Raw genomic sequence first — 24,239 nt, 5'->3', positions numbered from 1 at the left:
GCAGCAGGAGGAGAGTGTTTAGGAGGAGCGCTGTGCAGTTAAAGCGCACTGACCCCTTTATAGTCTGTGGCTTCCATGTGCTTTAACTGCACAACGCTTGCAGTTGCGCTGATAAAAAGTAAGCTCCCTCGTAACAGCAAGCTGCCAGCTCTCCTGACGTATTGAAAGCAATAGGGAAAAAAAGCCTCCCATTGATTTCAATGCCGTCACCCATTCAAATCAATGGGAGCTGCTTCTTACGCGTTCATTCTGAACAAATTTTACGTTCAGAATGAGCGGAGCGTAACATTGTGTGAATGCTCCCTTACTATATTACTTTTAATGCTGCAAACAATGTATATACAAAGACATAGAACATAAAGGACAGGACATACCAACACAACCCAGAGGCGCAACAGACAAACACTTAAAGCAGTAGCACTGCGGGATGCTGCATTTAGCAAACTAATTATTAGGTAAATTTTTATGAATTCTTAAAAATGTGCACAAATTTTACTAAAGGCCCTCAGATTTAAAATAAATAAATACACTCACCGGCCACTTTATTAGGTACACCTGTCCAACTGCTCGTTAACACTTAATTTCTAATCAGCCAATCACTTGGCGGCAACTCAGTGCATTTAGGCATGTAGACATGGTCAAGACAATCTCCTGCAGTTCAAACCGAGCATCAGTATGGGGAAGAAAGGTGATTTGAGTGCCTTTGAACGTGGCATGGTTGTTGGTGCCAGAAGGGCTGGTCTGAGTATTTCAGAAACTGCTGATCTACTGGGATTTTCACGCACAACCATCTCTAAGGTTTACAGAGAATGGTCCGAAAAAGAAAAAACATCCAGTGAGCGGCAGTTCTGTGGGCGGAAATGCGTTGTTGATGCCAGAGGTCAGAGGAGAATGGCCAGACTGGTTCGAGCTGATAGAAAGGCAACAGTGACTCAAATAGCCACCCGTTACAACCAAGGTAGCCAGAAGAGCATCTCTGAACGCACAGTACGTCGAACTTTGAGGCAGATGGGCTACAGCAGCAGAAGACCACACCGGGTGCCACTCCTTTCAGCTAAGAACAGGAAACTGAGGCTACAATTTGCACAAGCTCATCGAAATTGGACAATTGAAGATTGGAAAAACGTTGCCTGGTCTGATGAGTCTCGATTTCTGCTGCGACATTCGGATGGTAGGGTCAGAATTTGGCGTCAACAACATGAAAGCATGGATCCATCCTGCCTTGTATCAACGGTTCAGGCTGGTGGTGGTGGTGTCATGGTGTGGGGAATATTTTCTTGGCACTCTTTGGGCCCCTTGGTACCAATTGAGCATCATTGCAACGCCAAAGCCTACCTGAGTATTGTTGCTGACCATGTCCATCCCTTTATGACCACAATGTACCCAACATCTGATGGCTACTTTCAGCAGGATAATGCGCCATGTCATAAAGCTGGAATCATCTCAGACTGGTTTCTTGAACATGACAATGAGTTCACTGTACTCCAATGGCCTCCACAGTCACCAGATCTCAATCCAATAGAGCATCTTTGGGATGTGGTGGAACGGGAGATTCGCATCATGGATGTGCAGCCGACAAATCTGCGGCAACTGTGTGATGCCAGCATGTCAATATGGACCAAAATCTCTGAGGAATGCTTCCAGCACCTTGTTGAATCTATGCCACGAAGAATTGAGGCAGTTCTGAAGGCAAAAGGGGGTCCAACCCGTTACTAGCATGGTGTACCTAATAAAGTGGCCGGTGAGTGTAAATACATACATACATACATACATAAATACATACATACATAAATACAACCTCAAATCATTCTCTACACAGATACTACTATTTTGATCTTTTATTTATAAATTTAGTACATATTAAAGGAGCTATGAGAATTATTATCTGGCATATGTTAGGCTAAATGCACATGCATGTAGAAGTCTCAGTTGTTTGCTGTCCACAGATACCGACACTTCAATGAATGAGCCCAGACCGTCATGCCAGGCCCCCCCACCGCAAGACATATCCATGAACAATATGTTATATGGCGACAGATGGATAACCGATGAGGTATAAAATACCCAATACAATTCACTCCAGGAAAAACTGATACAATAAGGAGAACATACTAAATCAAATATATCAGTTTTCTGGCATAGATGGGTGGAAATGTAGCATATCTTTGGCACACGGCCCTTTTTTGCTCCACTTTGTTGCTTGTACATCTCACTCAACACTTTCTCTGAAAGTGTGCGGAGACCAAGGCAGACATGCTTCGCCTCACATATTTACTAGCTCATGCCAGAAAGCTGGTGAGAGTCATACCTGAAATCTATGCCATGGAAGTGCGCCTGAATTTTTACAAGGCCACAGTCTCTTAATAAATCAGATATATCTCACATCAGCGGAAGAGTTGATAAAGATTGGCATATGACATGCTAGTCTTAATAAGTTCCCCCCTGTGGGGCAGATTTATTAATAAAATGCTCCTGGATTCTGGTTTTGTATTAGGGACAAGAGCACAGGCAAAATGTAAGCAAGTATTGACAGGGTGGTATTTAGGGGAGAGGAAGCATAGAAATATCTGGTTCAGCATAACTATATGTCAGGTAGTTACACTATGTGATCAAAAGTATTCAGACTCTCCCAAAAACATACATTTTTCATATTAGGTGCATTGTGCTGCCACCTACTGCCAAGTATTCCATATCAGCGACCTCAGTAGACATTAGACATCGTGAGAGAGCAGAATGGGGCCAGTGGCGTAACTAGGAATGGCGGGGCCCCGTGGCGAACTTTTGACATGGGGCCCCCCGACACCGAAGATCTTGACCGAGTCCCTCCTACGCATTCCTGCGCGCTCTATTATGTCCCTCAGTGGCCCCTGCACACAGTATTATGCCCCATAGTGGCCCCTGCACACAGTATTATGTCCCATAGTGGCCCCTACACACAGTATTATGCCCCATAGTGGCCACTGCACACGGTATTATACCCAATAGTGGCTACTGCACACAGTATTATGTCCCATAGTGGCCCCTGCACACATTATTATACCCAATAGTGGCCACTGCACACAGTATTATGTCCCTTAGAGGCCCCTGCACACAGTATTATACCCAATAGTCATACCTCCCAACCGTCCCGATTTCCGCGAGACATTCACGATTTGGGTGACATGTCCCGCGGTCCCGGTTGGAGGGAGGTATGTCCCGATTTCAACTCAGATCTGTGTCCAGAGGACGCAGATCTGAGTTGAACACATATGCGGCTGAAGCAAGGAGCTGACACAGGTCAGCTCCTCGCTTCGCGGCTGCGCACCTCTCTCAATGACACATGCGGCTGAAGGAAGGAGCTGACACAGGTCAGCTCCTGCTTCGCGGCTGCGTGTCTCTCTCGCTGACACATATGCGGCTGAAGCGAGGAGCTGACCTGTGTCAGCTCCTCGCTTCGCCGCTGCCGCCGGCTCCTGGCTTGTAGACACGAAACATCGCGTCTACAAGCCAGGAGCCGGCGGCAGCAGCGAAGCGAGGAGCTGACACAAGTGAGCTTCTTCCTTCAGCCGCATGTGTCAGCGAGAGAGGCACGCAGAGAGCGGCGAGGGAGCGGAGGAGAAGGTAAGTTTAATGTGGAGGTGGAACGTGAATCTGGGGGCAGATGAAGGAGAGGACGGCATGACACTGGGGGCAGAGATGGAGAGGACGGCATGACACTGGGGGCAGAGATGGAGAGGATGGCATGACACTGGGAGCAGATGAAGGAGGGGACGGCATGACACTGGGGGCAGAGATGGAGAGGACGGCATGACACTGGGGGCAGATGAAGGAGAGGACGGCATGACACTGGGGGCAGAGATGGAGAGGACGGCATGACACTGGGGGCAGAGATGGAGAGGACGGTATGACACTGGGGGCAGATGAAGGAGGGGACGGCATGACACTGGGGGCAGAGATGGAGAGGACGGAATGACACTGGGGGCAGAGATGGAGAGGACGGCATGACACTGGGGGCAGAGATGGAGAGGACGGCATGACACTGGGGGCAGAGATGGAGAGGAGGGCATGACACTGGGGGCAGATGAAGGAGGGGACGGCATGACACTGGGGGCAGAGATGGAGAGGAGGGCATGACACTGGGGGCAGATGAAGGAGGGGACGGCATGACACTGGGGGCAGAGATAGAGAGGACGGCATGACACTGGGGGCAGAGATGTGGGGACATGAATCTGGGGGCATAGATGGAGAGGACATGAATCTGGGGGCAGAGATGTGGAGACATGAATCTGGGGGCAGAGATGGGGGACATGAATCTGGGGGAAGAGATGGGGACATGAATCTGGGGGCAGAGATGGAGGGACATGAATCTGGGGGCAAAGATGGAGGGGACATGAATCTGGGGGCAGAGATGGGGGGACATGAATCTGGGGGCAGAGATGGGGGACATGAATCTGGGGGCAGAGATGGAGGGGGGACATGAATCTGGGGGGACATGAATCTGGGGGCAGAGATGGAGGGACATGAATCTGGGGGCAGAGATGGAGGGGACATGAAACTGGGGGCAGAGATGTGGGGACATGAATCTGGGGGCAGAGATGGAAGGGGGACATGAAACTGGGGGCAGATGAAGGGTGTATATGAAACTGGGGGAGAGATAGAGGGGGGACATATAATTTATGGGTGACTGTACGAGGATTATACTGTGTGCCGCCACATGAAAAATTAACGAGTGGGCGGAGTCAACACAAAAGTGGGCGGGACTAAATTTGCCACGGCGCGCTACGTGCACCGCACATTTTGTCCCTCTTTCAGTTCTTCAAAAGTTGGGAGGTATGAATAGTGGCCACTGCACACAGTATTATGTCCCTTAGAGGCCCCTGCACACAGTATTATACCCAATAGTGGCCCCTGCACACAGTATTTTGTCCCTTACTGGCCCCTGCACACAGTATTATGTCCCATAGTGGCCCCTGCACACAGTATTATACCCAATAGTGGCCACTGCACACAGTATTATGTCCCTTAGAGGCCCCTGCACACAGTATTATACCCAATAGTGGCCCCTGCACACAGTATTATGTTCCATAGTGGCCCCTGCACACAGTATTATGTCCCTTAGTGGCCCCTGCACACAGTATTATGTCCCTTAGTGGCCCCTACAGGACTAAATACTGTCACGTCACCCGCTGACCGATATACCAGGACAATTCTGGATAAAAAATCTGGTCATGTGCATTACAATTTAGTAACTCCATGTGCCTCATATTAATAGAAGTTAACCCCATCATGTCCCTCACATTAACCCCTGTGTGCCTCACCATAAGAGTTACCGATATGTGAGAGACATGGAGGTAATAATAAAGTATCTTCATTACTATTTCCCCCATATGTCTCACATATCAGTAACTCTTATGGTGAGGCACACAGGGGTTAATGTGAGGGACATGATGGGGTTAACTGCTATTAATATGAGGCACATGGAGTTACTAAAACAAAAGTAATCACCCCAAATACCTGATATTAATAAGTATAGTAACCCCAGTATGTACCTGTGTACCTGATATTAATAAGTATAGTAACCCCAGTATGTACCTGTTACCTGATATTAATCAGTATAGTAACCCCAGTATGTACCTGTGTACCTGATATTAATAAGTATAGTAACCCCAGTATGTACCTGTGTACCTGATATTAATAAGCATAGTAACCCCATTATGTACCTGTGTACCTGATATTAATAAGTATAGTAACCCCAGTATGTACCTGTGTACCTGATATTAATAAGCATAGTAACCCCAGTATGTACCTGTGTACCTGATATTAATAAGTATAGTAACCCCAGTATGTACATGTGTACCTGATATTAATAAGTATAGTAACCCCAGTATGCAGTGGTGAACTTAGCCTCTCTGCTGCCTGAGGCGGACGATCAAAAGACGCCCCTTCCCCCCCGTATTTAGTTCGGGGGGGGGGGCTTGTTCATCTTTTGATCGTCCGCCTCAGACAGCGGGGGGATTGGGGGTGCTAGCAGTACCATTACAATGAATTACATCATTACAATGAATACAATGCAATGTGATATTTTGTGCAGTAATACTCACAGGAGACGTCTTCCCACATTTCCCGTCTCTTCCCTTTGGACCGCCATGACCACTTCTTCCAGCTGTGACTTGACTCTGTAAAGTTTGAAACACAGACATCTTTGACTCCTCACTTCTCCACACATCCAACCCCTATATATATATATATATATATATATATATATATATATATACACACAGTATATATATATATATATATATATATATATATATATACACAGGGGTCTTTTCAGAACATAATAAACACTGATACTCACCTCTCCGGGATCCGGTGTTAATCCAGGCAGGCTTTGGGGCTATATGGTAATGTGTCAGACGTCACGTGGTCTGGGATATTACCATATAGGCCCAAAGCCTGTGCTAGCAGTAACATATAGGCCCAAAGCCTGTGTAGCAGTAACAGGCTATTACTACGGTACTAGCACAGGCTTCTGGCCTATATGGTAGTATCCCAGACCATGTGATGTCTGACACATTACCATATAGCCCCAAAGCCTGCCTGGATTAACACCGGATCCCGGAGAGGTGAGTATCAGTGTTTATTATGTTCTCTCACCTCCCCTGGGGCTCTGATTATTATACTCGGGGGTCTGAAAAGACCCCCGAATATAATAATAGCGGCCTAAAGTACAAGGGGAAGAGGGGGTGGCAGTGAGCAGGTCCGGGTTGGTAAATAGGCCGCTGCCTGCTGGTAGATACTCCAGCAGGCAGCGGCCTATTATAAACAAAAAAAAAGAGTTATTATACTTACCGACTGACCGCTGCTGCGCCCGCTGCCGCGCCCGCTGCCGCATCCTCTTCTCTCACAGGACGTCTCTGTATCAGCGTAGGCTGCGTGATGACGCCGCCTACGCTGATACGTAGATGTCTGAACCAGCGCAAGGAGAGCGGCAGCTCTCCTTGCGCTGGTTGTGAGGGGGAAAAAAAAACCGCCCAGGCTGCCGCCCCCTCGGGACCGCTGCCCGAAGCGGGCGCTTCACATCGCCTCATTAGAGGTGCGGCCCTGTGTCTGAACCAGCGCAAGGAGAGCGGCAGCTCTCCTTGCGCTGGTTGTGAGGGGGAAAAAAAAAACCGCCAAAGCTGCCGCCCCCTCGGGACCGCCGCCCAAAGCGGGCGCTTCACATCGCCTCATTAGAGGTGCGGCCCTGCCAGTATGTACCTGTTACCTGATATTAATCAGTATAGTAACCCCAGTATGTACCTCTGTACCTGATATTAATAAGTATAGTAACCCCAGTATGTACCTGTGTATCTTTAGTTTCATTTTCCTGGAGCAGCTTCTTCCTCTCCTCTTGTGTGCAGGAAGGCAGGAGCTCGGCAGGGATAAGCCCCACCTCCTGGGCTCTCCTCAGCTCTCTCATTGGTGGGCAGAGGACAGACAGAGAAAGGGAGGGGGGAGAGAGGGGAGAGAGGGGGGAGGGGGAGCGTCCTGAAGCGCTGAGAGGAGCTAGACCTGCAGCTCCTGTGTGTCAGCTGTTGCTGCAGCTTCGGGGCCCCCTGTTGGTGGAAAGTATTCCACCAACAGGGGGCCCCGATCATTATACTCGGGGGTCCGAAAAAACCTCTGAGAATAATGATAGCAGCGGTAGCAGCTGTCACTGGGCCCCCTAATGTCCCGGGCCCTGTGGCAGCAGCCTCTGCTGCCTCCGTGGTAGTTACGCCACTGAATGGGGCGCTCCGCGGAACTCACGGATTTCGAATGTGGTCAGGTGAATGCCAAACGACGCCTCGCTTGGTGTAAGGAGCGTAAACATTGGACGATTGAACAGTGGAAAAACGTTGTGTGGAGTGGCGAATCACGGTACACAATGTGGCGATCCGATGGCAGGGTGTGGATATGGTGAATGCCCGGTGAATGTCATCTGCCAGCGTGTGTAGTGCCAACAGTGAAATTCGGAGGTGGTGGTGTTATGGTGTGGTGGTGTTTTTCATGGAGGGGTTTGCACCCCTTGTTGTTTTGCGTGGCACTATAACAGCACAGGCCTACATTGATGTTTTAAACACCTTCTTGCTTCCCACTGTTGAAGAGTAATTCGGGGATGGCGATTGCATCTTCCAACACGATTGAGCAGCTGTTCATACTGCACGGCCTGTGGCGGAGTGGTTACACGATAATAACATCTCTGTAATGGACTGGCCTGCATAGAGTCCTGACTTGAATCCTATAGAACACCTTTGGGATGTTTTGGAACGCCGACTTCGTGCCAGGCCTCACCGATCTACATCGATACCTCTCCTCGGTGCAGCACTCCGTGAAGAATGGGCTACCATTCCCCAAGAAACCTTCCAGCACCTGATTGAACGTATGCCTGCGAGAGTGGAAGCTGTCATCAAGGCTAAGGGTGGGCCAACACCATATTGAATTCCAACATCACTGATGGAGGGCGCCACCAACTTGTAAGTCATTTTCAGCCAGGTGTCCGGATACTTTTGATCACATAGTGTACATTCACTTTTACTTACACTTGCTATCCTGGAAACTAAAGGGGGGCCATACACATTTTTTGCCATATAAGCTAGCAAACTGCCAGCAAACTTTTTTTTTTTTTTTTAAATTTTACAACCAAACTGGCCCCTGATCAGGAAATGTTAATGTTGATGATGGGATCATTCATAAGAACAATCCCATCATTCATCAGACAGCCTCATTATAGCTACCCCAAATCTAAAGTGTATGGCTAGTGTAAGGAACTCAATACTTTCCATCTCTTTCACCTTAACATACCATCCAGGGTTAAGACAAACAAATGGAGAGGTGGTGGTGGTAGAAGTATGATTTTACACTTGGGAAAAATTTAAAATGACGCTTTGGCTAAACTCATAGGGTAAGATTTCTACATATTGGCATCTATGAAGAGGTGCACATCTCCTTATATATGAGGCGCACACTCTCCCGGGCTGAGCGCCTAGAGTAAAATCTTTTCCAGATAATAGCTGGCATATTAGACTTCCAGCATCACCTATAGTGGGGCAAAAAAGTATTTAGTCAGTCACCAATAGTGCAAGTTCCACCACTTAAAAAGATGAGAGGCATCTGTAATTTACATCATAGGTAGACCTCAACTATGAGAGACAAAATGAGAAAACAAATCCAGAAAATCACATTGTCTGATTTTGTAAGAATTTATTTGCAAATTATGGTGGAAAATAAGTATTTGGTCAGTAACAAAATTTCATCTCAATACTTTGTTATATATCCTTTGTTGGCAATGACAGAGGTCAAACGTTTTCTGTAAGTCTTCACAAGGTTGGCACACACTGTTGTTGGTATGTTGGCCCATTCCTCCATGCAGATCTCCTCTAGAGCAGTGATGTTTTGGGGCTGTCGCTTGGCAACACGGACTTTCAACTCCCTCCAAAGGTTTTCTATAGGGTTGAGATCTGGAGACTGGCTAGGCCACTCCAGGACCTTGAAATGCTTCTTACAAAGCCACTCCTTCGTTGCCCTGGCGGTGTGCTTTGGATCATTGTCATGTTGAAAGACCCAGCCACGTTTCATCTTCAATGCCCTTGCTGATGGAAGAAGGTTTGCACTCAAAATCTCACGATACATGGCCCCATTCATTCTTTCATGTACCCGGATCAGTCGTCCTGGCCCCTTTGCAGAGAAACAGCCCCAAAGCATGATGTTTCCACCCCCATGCTTTACAGTAGGTATGGTGTTTGATGGATGCAACTCAGTATTCTTTTTCCTCCAAACACAAAAAGTTGTGTTTCTATCAAACAGTTCCAGTTTGGTTTCATCAGACCATAGGACATTCTCCCAATACTCTTCTGGATCATCCAAATGCTCTCTAGCAAACTTCAGACGGGCCCGGACATGTACTGGCTTAAGCAGTGGGACACGTCTGGCACTACAGGATCTGAGTCCCTGGCGGCGTAGTGTGTTACTGATGGTAGGCTTTGTTACATTGGTCCCAGCTCTCTGCAGTTCATTCACTAGGTCCCCCCGCGTGGTTCTGGGATTTTCGCTCACCATTCTTGTGATCATTTTGACCCCACGAGGTGAGATTTTGCGTGGAGCCCCAGATCGAGGGAGATTATCAGTGGTCTTGTATGTCTTCCATTTTCTAATTATTGCTCCCACAGTTGATTTCTTCAATCCAAGCTGGTTGCCTATTGCAGATTCAGTCTTCCCAGCCTGGTGCAGGGCCACAGTTTTGTTTCTGGTGTCCTTTGACAGCTCTTTGGTCTTCACCATAGTGGAGTTTGGAGTTTGAGGGTGTGCATAGGTGTCTTTTTATACTGATAAGTTTAAACAGGTGCCATTACTACAGGTAATGAGTGGAGGAAAGAGGAGACTCTTAAAGAAGAAGTTACAGGTCTGTGAGAGCCAGAAATCTTGATTGTTTGTAGGTGACCAAATACTTATTTTCCACCATGATTTGCAAATAAATTCTTACAAAATCAGACAATGTGATTTTCTGGATTTGTTTTCTCATTTTGTCTCTCATAGTTGAGGCCCACCTATGATGTAAATTACAGACGCCTCTCATCTTTTTAAAGGGGCTCTATCACTAGGAAAATTTTTAACTAATCACACCTTTGCATAGCCCTTAGAAAGTCTATTTCACACCTACCTTTTGTATTTAGATTGCCTCACTGGTTTCTGAATAAGTCCGTTTATATTCATATGCTAATTAGACTAGTGCAGGATAGAAGGTGCACACCTCTCCTATTGTCTTCTATGGGAGACGGCTCCTGCTGCTGCTGATGACTCGCTTCCTGTTTGCTTCACACACATAGAAGATAATGGGAGAGAGGAGGCTGCTGGGAACTTCCTGTACTGGCTGGAGGCTCATTAGCATATGAATAAAAACGGACTTATTCAGAGACCACTGAAGCAATCTACATACAAAAGGTGTGTGTGGAATAGCCTTTCTAAAGCCTATGCAAGCATGTGATTAGATAAAAATGACTTTTCCCAGTGATAGAGCCCCTTTAAAGAGGACCTTTCACCACTTTTGGGCACATGCAGTGTTATATACTGCCAGAAAGCCGACAGTGCGCTGAATTCAGCGCAATGTCGGCTTTCCCGATCTGTGCCCGGTGTGAAGAGCTTACGGTCCCGTTACCGTAGTGTTCTATGGTCAGAAGGGCGTTTCTGACCATTAGCCAGAGACGTCCTTCTGCCTCGCGGCGCCAATCGCGCTGTGCTGTGGAGCGGGGAGGAACGCCCCCTCCCGCTCCTGATAATACTCGTCTATGGACGAGCTGTGTGAGCAGAGGGAGGGGGCGTTCCTCCCCGCTCCACAGCACAGCGGGATAGGCGCCGCGAGGCAGAAGGACGTCTCTGGCTAATGGTCAGAAACGCCCTTCTGACCATAGAGCACTACGGTACCGGCACCGTAAGCTCTTTACAGCGGGCACAGATCGGGAAAGCCGACAGTGCGCTGAATTCAGTGCACTGTCGGCTTTCTGGCAGTATATAACACTGCATGTGCCCAGAAGTGGTGAAAGGTCCTCTTTAAGTGGTGGAACTTGCACTATTGATGACTGACTAAATACTTTTTTGCCCCACTGTATGCCAATTTTATAATAATAATTAGTAATTATTAGTAGTAATAATAAATCCATTGGGACCGATGTTCCTGCCCGCACCATGCCGTGCATCCCTATACTAGGATAGTGGTGTGGGCAGGAGGCGGAGAAAGAAGAAGAGGAAAAGAAGAAGAAGAGCTGTAACATTTGCGATAGCAACCTTATAATTGAGCTGTTTGTAGGGAAAACCTATACACATGTGTTTGTGAATATCCAAAGTGGGGTAGTTACTTTAAATGACTGTATCCTTCGTTTGATACAATGTAGAAAAATGTGGGTATCACAAGAAAGCTGAGTATTGTAGTGTTAACTAAACAGAACGTCACCAGGGTATCACCAGATGGTTCCACATCTCTCTCTATTTACTTGTCAGACAGAAAATGCTGTTCAAGTGCATGTAGAGAGCCATGCATAACCTTTGAACAATATTACGGGCGAATGATACCACCTCATCTTCAGGCGGCATTACTGACTGCCCTGGTAATCTACTAATTAAGTGCTAACACTAATGATATATTAAATTAGGGCTACAACTGGACATAAGGTCCCCACTAAAGGGGCTAACATGGTCAGAAAGAGGCACAAACATAATAATACCCTGGGCAGAAATACAATACTAAACACAGTCATTTAGAGACAGAAGTGGTCTCCTTAACGCACATTTTAGACTCTACATGACTGTGACAGTCTAGTGACAATGTTGTGCTTTAACCCTTATTGCTATTTTGGGTTTTACAGTGCCATTGTCTGCCTCTCTCCAAGGTAACAGCACATGGAAAAGTCTCTATCTGACCTGTTACTTAAAGAGGACCTTTCACCATTTTGCCCACAGGCAGTTCTATATACTGCCGGAAAGCTGACAGTGCGCTGAATTCAGCGCACTGTTGGCTTTCCCGATCTGGGCCCAGTGTGAAGAGCTTACGGTCCCGGTACCGTAGCTCTTCTATGGTCAGAAGGGCGTTTCTGACACTCAGTCAGAGACGTCCTTCTTCACAGCACAGCCAATCGCGCTGTACTGTGGAGCGGGGAGGAACGCGTTCCTCCCCGCTCCACAGTACAACGCAATTGGCTGTGCTGTGAAGAAGGACGTCTCTGACTGACTGTCAGAAACGCCCTTCTGACCATAGAAGAGCTACGGTACCGGACCGTAAGCTCTTCACACTGGGCCCAGATCGGGAAAGCCGACAGTGTGCTGAACTCAGCGCACTGTCAGCTTTCCGGCAGTATATAGAACTGCCTGTGGGCAAAATGGTGAAAGGTCCTCTTTAAGTGCTCTATTACATTACATGCTCTATTTCTTGGTCAATGAGGAACACAATCCTATGTGGTCAATCAACCAATAAGAGGCTGAGCCAGTGGAGTTAGATGCAGTCATGTGGCCCGGGCTATCCTGCCCTGAAAAAGTCTAATGTTAAAAGGAGTCTGTCACCAGATCCCAGCATATCAAGCTAGCCCATAGACTGATTCATCTGTCGCTTCCCCTTGTGGATCGATACTTCCGTTGCTGAGATATCACTTCTTTTGTCAATAGGCAAATGAGTTCTTTGGAGCAACGGCAACGCAAGCCAGATTTTGGCAAGTGGAAAATATTGTTTGATTCAGATGATCCAAACCTATCTATCTGCAGGATTGTGTATATGTTGGATTCTAGTGACACTCTCCCTTTAACACAATTTACTGACCACTCCAATCTGTATTTATACAGGATGATCCTAGTCCAGCAATCTCTGTTTAAAATCTATCTTACCAGCACAGATGGCAACTTTACCAGCCAGCAAGGAACTGGGCATTTTACTATATTTGGCACCGCTAGTACTATGTAATATGCATAATAGGGTCCATTCACATCAGCAGAAAAAACGATGTGAATGGAGATTTATTAGAGTTTATTTGATACAACGTGCCATGTTGATGAATGGGGCACATTCAACAATCGTATCTGGCATAACTAATATTCAATATTCCAGGCTATAAAGTACACAATACTCAAAGTTATTCCATGTTTTATTGCAATACATGTGCAGAGAAAAAAAAATGTCTGAGCCTTAGGAAATATGGAGCATGAATGCCCTTCTTTTCTAGTACAACTATACAATTTCATGATTCAATAACATATTTATAAATATACATTGTTATAGAATCATTTCCATAAAAATCAGCAGTAAGAATAAATATCCATGATTCTTGCGTATTGCTTTGATGCAATTTAAAAATTGTGCAACACCATTTACCAACCCAAACGCAACATGACTGATCTGAACTGACCTGAGATGCTCAGATACATTGACATACCGTAGCTACATTTGAGCCTGCAATGTCTTTCCCAGCTTGAACTTGGCAGTGTGAGACATCGCTTCCTTATTTTGAACTGGAAAGTAAGGCTTGGTTCACACATCAGTATGCCATTCGTCCGTTTGAATTCAGTTTGAACCTAAAAATGGACTGACGCACATACTGATTGCATACTGACACCTTTTTATGCTGATAGCAAACGCTGTCCATGCCCTAGAGGACAGATAAGGGATTAAAAGTAGAAAATTGTAAACACTGCGCATGCCTAGAAGATTGAAATCCAGGACGGAAGAAGACGCAGGGAGAAGCCGTTCCTGAAGAAGATGAAGGCAGCGCTGGAGATTTCCCTTGCAGTACTGGGGACGCCCCCAGTGCTGTTTGAGCGCTGGGGACCACCCCCAGTGCTGCAAGAGAACTCATTTGCATACATATGAAAACCAGGATTTATACTGAACGGCGGCGCAGAGAAGACATCTAAAGGTAAGAGAAGAATAGCCTTTCTTAAGGCTATTCCTACATGTGATCGAGAAAAAAATGTGATTTTAATGATAGAATCCCTTAAACACTTTCTCTGCTTCGTCCAATGAGTGTATGAGACTTGTTGGGAAGGGGTAAAAGCTTAATATTCAGAACTGTGCACCAAAATTTGTCAAAAAATTAAGCCAACTAATACGTTCCATAAAGTTAGACTAGACAGTGAAAATAAAAAGGACTTCCTCTTCATTTTCTAGTCATCGGCTCCTGATACAGAGCATTGCTATTTCACCATAGATTTCTGCTGCTGACTAGGCCCAGATGAATGGGCATAACCAGCATGGAGTCTTAAGCCACGGACTCAGCAGCTAAATCAGGCGTGGCATCCACTGTAAGATCAAGCAGGATGATTATTTTTTAAGCCTCCTGCTGCAACCTCGACCTCATATTGAAAACAATAAGAGGCAGAATCTGGGCAGTATCACCGTTGAATTCCTACTTGTGAAGACCCCATGAGGCTAAAACCCTACATAGTGGGCTGCAGCGAAACAGCACGGCGGAAACGCATTGTGGTTTTTCCCACAACGCTTTTCATAGAAAGTCCACTGAGTTTTCCTCAGTTTATTTTCTGCTCCAGTTATACTTATAGGGAAACCACCAGCATTTCTATAACTATAATGGACATTTTTGGAAATCACGGCATTTCCACTGCACATATTTTTCTGTGGAGAGAGGCACTGTAAAACACTGCGTTTTTGTCACATGGGGCCCCGGTCTAAAAGTATGACGAAGGGGGGGCGTTTTTATACGCAAAACCCCAAAACACGTTATCAATAAACGATTCTTCTATTTAACCATCTGGTTTATTGCATCTGAGGAGTGCGCCACCCTGTTTTGTTTCACTGTCCACCAGTTTCTGCATGATCCGATACAAAAAAAACATATTACAATAAAATATATTACAATATAAAATAATATTACAATAAAATATGTTGGGCCAATGTATCGCTCCACCCAAATTCGCTTCCCCTACATTCACAGGAAGTGACCAGTAAGGTGCAAAACGGGGGACGTTCAGCACTTTTGGCACAAGAAACCTGGCATAGATGTTTGTAACAAATGGTGAGCACAATGTAAAATATCAGGTAGGATTGGTGTGCAAATAAAAGCAATGCAAACAATTTAATCTTTTTCTTGCCACCACGCAGTGTATCAAGCCATGTGTTCATGGTGATTTGGCACGAAAACATACTTGACAACTTTTGAAAAGGGACACCAGGGAGAATGCAATGCAGAAATTTCCTATGCACTGCCTATTCACAAAGACGCATGTTTCCAACATACAGCATATGAATGCTAAAGAGTATATATGATTCTATTAATTTTGCCGCACCTGAAAATAAATATATACTATGGCATACCTCAGACCCCCTACATGAATATAGAAACATGCATCTTTTGCCGATCAGCACTTATGTTTAAAAAAAAAAAAAGTATGCTGCACGCCATATTTGTTTTTTTACTGGAATAATGAAGTAGACTGTATCATATTATTCCATATGATAGGAAAAATAAATATACTGGTACTATGTGTTTTCTGCTACAAAAGCATTGAGAGGAATTTATTAAATTGGTGACAGTATTTTCTGGCACAAGAGGAGTACATTTTTGGCGCATGGCTGTGTGCACCAAAAATGCACATTTTCCAACCTGCTCACCAATTTTGAGAATAGTGACACATTCTTGAGCCAAAGATGCCTTCTGTGTCCTATTTAGGAAAGTGGGGAGGGATCAGGGTGAGGAGGGGCATGGCCGTCCCACCAGGATTACTGTAATTGATGCCAAAAACTATTGTGAGTTATCCCTGAAATCTCTGCCTGTCCCTGACTGATATAGATTTTATTTTTGGCGCATGTGAATCTCCTGTGGTGCACCAGAATTATTTGAGGGTTGAGATGGCTTCACAAAGCATCAATCTTAAATCAGTGGCGTAACTAGGAATGGTGGGGCCCCAAGGCGAACACACTATTATGCCCCATAGTGGCCCCTGCATACAGTATTATTCCCCATAGTGGCCCCTGTGCACTGTATTATGCCCCATAGCGGCCCCTGCACACAGTATTATTCCCCATAGTGGCCCCTGTGCACTGTATTATGCCCCATAGCGGCCCCTGCATACAGTATTATTCCCAATAGTGGCCCCTGTGCACTGTATTATGCCCCATAGCGGCCCCTGCACACAGTATTACTCCCCATAGTGGCCCCTGTGCACTGTATTATGCCCCATAGCGGCCCCTGCACACAGTATTATGCACCATAATGGCCCCTGTGCACAGTATTATGCCCAATTGTGGACCACCCATGAATTATTATACTCCGGGTCTTTTCAGACCCCATAATATAATGATCGGAGACCCATGGGGCAATGCATAAGGACTCAATCCCGGCCCATGTGACGTTTGTGACATCACCAAGTAGGCTCGAAGCTTGCCGGAGTAAGTAACAGAGTTTTTTATGTTCACTCACCTCTCCTAGCCCTCTTATCATTATACTCAGGGGGTCTGAAAAGATCCCTGAGTATAATGATGGCAGTGTGTGTGGGATTCACGGGCCCTCGGAAGAGGAAGTGCAGGCAGCCGTGATCAGGAGCCAGGATCGGTAGGGCCCATTACCTGCTGGAGTTACAAAAAACAACAAAAAAATACACAGGGTTAGCAGCTGCCACCGGGCCCCCTAGTGTCCCGGGCCCTGTGGCAGCTGCTACCACTGCAGTGGCGGATCCTGGGTTTGCGGGGCCCTGGGCAATTGACTTTGGCGGGGCCCTACGCGCAGCGCGCCACAGCAAATTAGGCCCCGCCTATTTTTATGTTGACTCCGCCCATTCTCATTTATTTTTCATGTGATTCCACACAGTATAATCCTCCTACAGTCACCCGTAAATTATATGTCCCCCCTCCATCTCTCCCCATTTTCATATACACCCTTCATCTACCCCTAATTTCATGTCCCCCCTCTATCTCTGTCCCCAGTTTCATGCCATTCTCCCCCTTTATCTGCCCACAGTTTCATGTCCCCCATCTCTGCCCCAGTGTCATGCCGTTCCCCCCTCATCTGCCCCAGTGTCATGCCATTCTCCCCCCCTTCATCTGCCCCAGTATCATGCCATTCTCCCCCCTTCATCTGCCTCAGTGTCATGCCGTTCTCCCCCCCTTCATTTGCCCCAGTGTCATGCCGTTCTCCCCCCTTCATTTGCCCCAGTGTCATGCCGTTCTCTCCCCCTTCATTTGCCCCAGTGTCATGCCGTTCTCGCCCCTTCATCTGCCCCAGTGTCATGCTGTTCTCCCCCCTCCATCCACCCCAGTGTCATGCTATTCTCCCCCCTTCATCTGCCTCAGTGTCATGCCGTTCTCCCCCCCTTTATTTGCCCCAGTGTCATGCCGTTCTCTCCCCCTTCATCTGCCCCAGTGTCATGCTGTTCTCCCCCCTCCATCTGCCATTCTCATTCATTTATCATGTGCTCCCACACAGTATAATCCTCCTACAGTCACCCGTAAATTATATGCCCCCCTCCATCTCTCCCCAGTTTCATATACACCCTTCCTCTGCCCCCAGTTTCATGTCCCCCCCTCCATCTCTGTCCCCAGTGTCATGCTGTTCTCCCCCCTCCATCTGCCCCAGTATCATGCCATTCTCCCTCCTTCATCTGCCTCAGTGTCATGCCGTTCTCCCCCCCTTCATTTGCCACAGTGTCATGCTGTTCTCCCCCCCTTCATCTGCCCCAGTGTCATGCTGTTCTCCCCCCCTCCATCTGCCCCAGTGTCATGCTGTTCTCCCCCCTTCTATCTGCCCCAGTGTCATGCTGTTCTCCCCCCCTCCATCTGCCCCAGTGTCATGCTGTTCTCCCCCCTCCATCTGCCCCAGTGTCATGCTGTTCTCCCCCCTTCATCTGCCCCAGTGTCATGCTGTTGTCCCCCCTTCATCTGCCCCAGTGTCATACTGTTCTCTCCCCCTCCATCTGCCCCAGCGTCATACTGTTCTCACACACACTCACCTTTCCTCATTCCCCCGCAGCTCTCTCCCTCATACACATATTGTAGGCGCGATGTGACGTCATCACATCGCGACTACAAATGCCGGAGCTCAGCGCTAAAACAGGAGCTGAGCTGTGACAGCTCCTGCTTTAAACGCCTATGTATTCAGCTCATCGGCGTCTGTAGGACGCCGATGAGTTGAAATCGGTACATGCCGACCCAGGACCGGCTCCAGGTTTTTATGGGCCCTTGGGCGACAGAGCCTCAGTGGGCCCCCTTGTAAAGGAGGCGGGGGAGTCGAGACACTGTGCGTCGCAGATGAAGCGAGTGACGTCATGCAGGAGTGTGGCGTCACTAACGCCATACCTCCCAATTTTTAAAGAGTAGAAAGAGGGGTAAAATGTGCGGCGCGTTCTGCACGCCGCGGCAAATTTGGCTCCACCCACTTTTATGTTGATTCCACCCATTCTCATTCATTTATCATGTGCTCCCACACAGTATAATCCTCCTACAGTCACCCGTAAATTATATGCCCCCCTCCATCTCTCCCCCAGTTTCATATACACCCTTCCTCTGCCCCCAGTTTCATGTCCTCCCCTCCATCTCTGTCCCCAGTTTCATCACGTTCTCCCCCTTCACAGTTTAATGTCCCCCGTCTCTGCCCCAGTGTCATGCTGTTCCCCCCTCCCCTTCATTTGCCCCCCAGTTTCATGAGCCCACTTCATTATGTTCCACCTTAGCTCCACATTACCTTCCACCTCAGCTCCTGCTTAGCTCCGGCCCGGCTTGCGTGTGTAAGCGTGATGTGATGACGTCATCGCGCCTACACACGCAAGCCGGGCCAGAGCTTTAAAGCAGGAGCTGAGCTCACAGCTCCTGCTTTAATCGCGATGCAGCTCATCAGCGTCCGTCCGCCGATGAGCTGAAATTGTGACAGGCAAGTGCCGGGGGGCCCCCAGAGGCTCTGTGGGCCCTGGCACTTGCCCGACTATGCCGAGCTGACCGGGACCATTTTGTTAGGGCCGCTAAGCGCGGGGCCCCGGGCGGTTGCCCGGCTCGCCCGGCCCTGGATCCGCCCCTGTACCACTGCTACCCTGGTAGGTATGCCCCTGGTCTTAATAAATCACCCTCAATGTTGTGTTTACATAGAGTGTAACAATAATGTAGAATGCTGCATGTATGATAATAAAAAGGTGCAGAGTTGGGAATACTTACTTATGGGAGGAAGCAATCTGATCAGTGCTGGTGGCTGCTGCCCGCTCCTGAAGACATGGGCACTCCTGGTGCCACCCACTGTGCTCAGCAGAAGGTGGTGTAAGTATGCCGCAGTTGTGCCAGCTTCATACTGCTCTTTTTGCACTGAACTTGAGCAGCCTTTGGGCAATATACTGTTTCCACCCCCATGTTGCTACTTCTGGCATTAAATAGTTAAGGAGAGGGAGGGGCAGAGGACAAGGGGCATTTCATGGCAGTTGAGATCAGTAATATAAATCCTTAGCAATTCTGCATCATCTAAACTGAGCTTCAAGCTAAAAAACACTGCGTAATAAAATGTATTGTGTTTTTTTTCTACTGGTATATATGACAGGCTGCTTCTTTGCAGTTGATTTTTTTACCGCAAAGTGTGAATGGGATTTGCCATAATATAAAATCACTTTGCAGGTACTGTAAGATGCAGATTTTATGCCACGGTGTTTCAGGCATAGCAAAAATGCTGCATTTTCACAAACTTGGGGCTTCAGCCTCAAACTCTTTCTCACTCAGAACTACATCAGGATTATTGTTACCTTCAAAGGGCCATGTCTGACGTGAAAATGACAACATATATCGTACTCCTTTATCACCAACACTGCCTCATAACACAAAAGACATACCATTTTTTGTCCTTGTAGAATAACATGCATTGACTTTCCCATCTTATATTAAACTGCCTTCCCTGAGCATAAATGTTTCTATTTTTTGGACAATATTTCTCCACTCCACTTGGAAAACTGCCTGATGTGGAAATATAGGAATCTGTGTCCTACTGCCTGTCAAGATGGCCCCTGCTCTGGTCCCCCTTCTACCAAGTGCTGCGTTCCAAACTGGACACCAAGATAACCCCCACTCCCTGTTTTTGCACCGCCTCCATTGACAATCACTACTTTGAAATACCATGTGGAACAATTTTATGCTTTCTATGCGCCAAGATGCTTGTTTCTGTGCAGCAAGATGGCACTCACTCCCTGTTCCCTGTGCTAGTACCTCCATCTTGCCAAGTGCAGTGAACGAAGTGAGACCTCATGTCACAGAAATTGACCTGAAGGATGGATTTGATACATGTGCCATATGTTTTAACTATATCATAATGCCTATGCCAGGTAAATGTAGCTACATTCAAATATTGAGCCCCAATTTATCCAGCCCCTTAAACTGCCTTGAAAAAAACCAAAATGAACAGAATATCCTTCCACCAACAAAGCATTTAATGACCTGAGGTTTTAGGCTGAGGCCACATGGCATGGAAAAGTTGGGTTTATTTGTTCCAAAGCCAGCAGTGGCTATAGCCGTCGAGAGAGCTATAAGAGCCGCCTTTATATTTCCCATTCTCTTTGAAGTCTCTCTTTGGCTTTGGCTCAAAATAACGCAGTAAATTCTGCAACAAAAATGGCAGCTCTACTGCAATCTGTGGCCGCAACCTCAGAGTATGTTTGTACTTTGGGTTTTCTGAAGTAGTTTTGAAGCCAATGCCAGGTGTGGATTATAAAGGCAGATGACATATACAGCGCAGATGACACTTCTCTTTCAATCCATTCTTGGTATTGGGTTCTAAACTACTTCAGAACCCTGAACATGTGAACACACCTTTACTATGTCATAGGAGGTTTAGTAGTAAAAAATGGAATGTGTCCGAATCTCATAAAAATTAATATAAAATATAAAAAAAAAATAGTGACACCCCATTGTAGAAGTAGTATATGAAATTAGAAGTGTTCTATGTAAAACCACCAGCTTTCCAATGTCACAAAGCTCATTAACCCCACAAAAGCAGAAAAGAAAAAAAATCACACACTTATATAACAGCAAAGAAACTCGCTTAAAGTAATGTAAGTTATAAAGTAACAGGCTGAGTAAGTCACACAAAGTCCATGCTCTGGCTTCGCTCTCCACACTTTGCATTTTCAGTCTCTTCTTAGAAAGCAGCAGCTGTCCAAACTGGAAATAAAAATTGTAACTGGCTTCGGCTCCTGGGAATCTCGCTGGCTGAAGTCTGGCAAGCAACAGCAGCAGCGTTTCCCCATCACCTGCGCAAAGCAGAGGAAGCTGCACCGTGTGTGCCAGCCAGCCCGTCCTTCCAGTACGAGGTCACGTCGTGCGAGTTTTTCGCTGCTTCTGGAAGGCCTTTCTGTGAACTCTTCATTCTAGATGATCTCTGAATTGTAGTCACCTAAGCGCAAAGGCGCACGATAAGCAGCCAGAATTACACACAACAAGGACACTTGAAATGGGCATTGATCAGGTTTAGCATGAACAGAAGTGAACTCCTCAGAGCAAAGCTGTGGTTATGTGGCACGGACTTGAGGAGCGTGTCTGGAGACCAGGAAGCATAATGCACCCCCTCCCTCCTACTAATATACTACGAGAAGTTTGTATCTGCAAGTGAGTGGTAAAGGGAGAGAGCCCTGTGAATTCCTGTTAACATGAAATCATTGGAGTAGAGATTAGAGCTCGCCACTCCCTCCCTTCTGTACTGGCTGCTCTTTTATAAATAGACTGCTAGTGGTGTGTGAGTGTCTACAGTACTTCTCAGTCCTCTGTGGACTTGGTGCACAAGTCCTGTCCCTCAACTCAACACTTGCTAGACCCTATATACTTACTCTCTTCTTGGCTGTCTACCATGGACCTGTCCACATCTCCTTCCTTGTGGGCCTATGGCTCTGTCTGGGTCTTCTTCTCCCTTCTGGTTTATTTTAAATTTTCCCATTCGGACATGGTCCTCACTCCCGCTTTGCTGGTGTATTTCTTCCTTTTGGTGATTTTTGAATGGTTCTGTCACCTGTATCTCCCAATTATTCTGGGAATAGTCCTTCTCAGTTCTGCATGTTGGTACGTCCTAAGTCTTGCATCTCCAAGGAGAATGTTGCCAATCTCAGGCAAGGCTGTATTCATTACAGGTAAGTGACCTGAACACAAGTTTGTGTAACTAAACCTAAAGTCTCTGTTTTTTTTTGTATGGTTGTATGCAGTCTATTGTCCTCTGTAAGCAGCCATGTAATGTGTCATGTATGGAGAATACAGTGATCAATGGGATTTCTAATAGGAAGTCCAGAATAATGTCTGCCCCCCATGATCTCTACTCCATTCTAATCCAGAATTCCTAGGACTTCTAAGAAAGGATAGCAGCAAATGCCATAACTTACTTGATCTTATTTGTATGGCTCCATGCACATGACTGTAATTTTGGTTAGAGCGCTATACGTTTTTCTAATGTGACCTATTCTTTTCTATGGCCCCAAAAACATGACTGCATGAGCCTGGATGCAAACCTCAGGACATGTAGTATTTCTGTACATTTTGCACTTTTTCAAGCTCATGCACTGAATGTATGTAATGCCATCCGTGTACTGTCTGCGCTGTCATGGATCTGTACAGGGCCCACGTTTGTGAGCATGTAGCCTGACAATGTTACAGATAAAACCGGTCATGCTAGGAAATGTTTTATCTAAAAATGTGTGCATGTTGAATGTGAGGTTGCAGGGGCCAGCAGTCTGTGGCACTACAACTCCCAGCATGCACACTTGCTTAGCTGATTTATGAGACTTTCCTAGAAGAAATAGAGCATGCTGAGAGTCGTAACTCACAACAAGTGGAATGCCAGAAGTTGCTGACCCCTGGAGAACTGCAGACTGAACGTATTACTCTGTGACATAGTTTGATGGCTTCATGTAAACCCGCACTGCACATGGCTTTATAAATACACTTAAGTCAATAAGACTTTCGCTGTAGAGGGTGTGACATACAAGCGAGAGCTCAGAAACAATCACGTTGTTTCAATTCTAGTTCTGTTACCTTGATGGGTTAGACCTGTATCTAGTCAGTGAGACTTTTGACATTGAAGGTGGGGGGTACTTACAGAAATATTAGAACTTTAAGGCTATTGCTACATGGCGATTTTAGCCGCAACTCCACTTTTTCACTCATGTTAGCAAATGGAGTTTCATTACAACCCCAAGGAGCCTACAACTTCTAGTTGCCAAAAAGTCAGACATTGTGCGACTTTTTAGGGAACAGTCGCTGCACCCTTGGGGCCAAGTTGCATCTGTATCTCCCAATCATTCTGGGAATGGTCCTTCTCAGTTGTGCATGTTGGTATGTCCTAAGTCTTGCATCTCTATGGAGAATGTTGTCAGTATCAGGCAAAACTGTAGTCATTACAGGTAAGTGACCTGTACACAAGTTCATGGACTTAAACCTAAAATCCATGTACTCTGCTTTTTTGTATGGTTGAGTGTAGTCTATTGTTCCCTGCCAATTGTGACTAACATTAAAGAAAGTCACAGGGCAACACCGCGATCTTTGGTCGTGCAAGTCACGGCCAAAATCACCGTGTCACCATAACCTTAAATGTCAGCGACTGGTCTACTAATTGTAACTTATCTTTATGACTTTGGTATAATTTGTTATGTGTTGGCAAATGCTATTTGTGAGAGCAGTGGTAGGACAATATTTTATAAAGTCATACAATGTTGCATAAAGAAAAGTAGGTTAAAGTCTAGTGATAATGGAAGGTTACCAATTATTGGCCTAAACAGTAGGGCGGAAGTAAGTAGGGCCCTGTTCA

At 46.5% G+C, this 24,239-nt stretch overlaps 1 protein-coding gene across 1 annotated transcript in view; it reads left to right on the top strand.

Moving 5' to 3' along the window:
* Window positions 1-22,203: 22,203 nt before the first annotated feature.
* Window positions 22,204-24,239, top strand: part of HSD11B2 (hydroxysteroid 11-beta dehydrogenase 2) — a 46,089-nt gene continuing 44,053 nt past the window's right edge. The window contains exon 1 of the mRNA XM_075281813.1: window positions 22,204-22,572. Coding sequence (XP_075137914.1) covers window positions 22,296-22,572 — 277 coding nt within the window. The 5' untranslated portion in view covers window positions 22,204-22,295. The remainder of the gene's footprint in view (window positions 22,573-24,239) is intronic.

The sequence above is a fragment of the Leptodactylus fuscus genome, chromosome 7 (assembly GCF_031893055.1).
Source record: "Leptodactylus fuscus isolate aLepFus1 chromosome 7, aLepFus1.hap2, whole genome shotgun sequence".
NCBI lineage: Eukaryota > Metazoa > Chordata > Amphibia > Anura > Leptodactylidae > Leptodactylus > Leptodactylus fuscus.
This window is presented reverse-complemented; position numbering and strand designations above follow the sequence as displayed.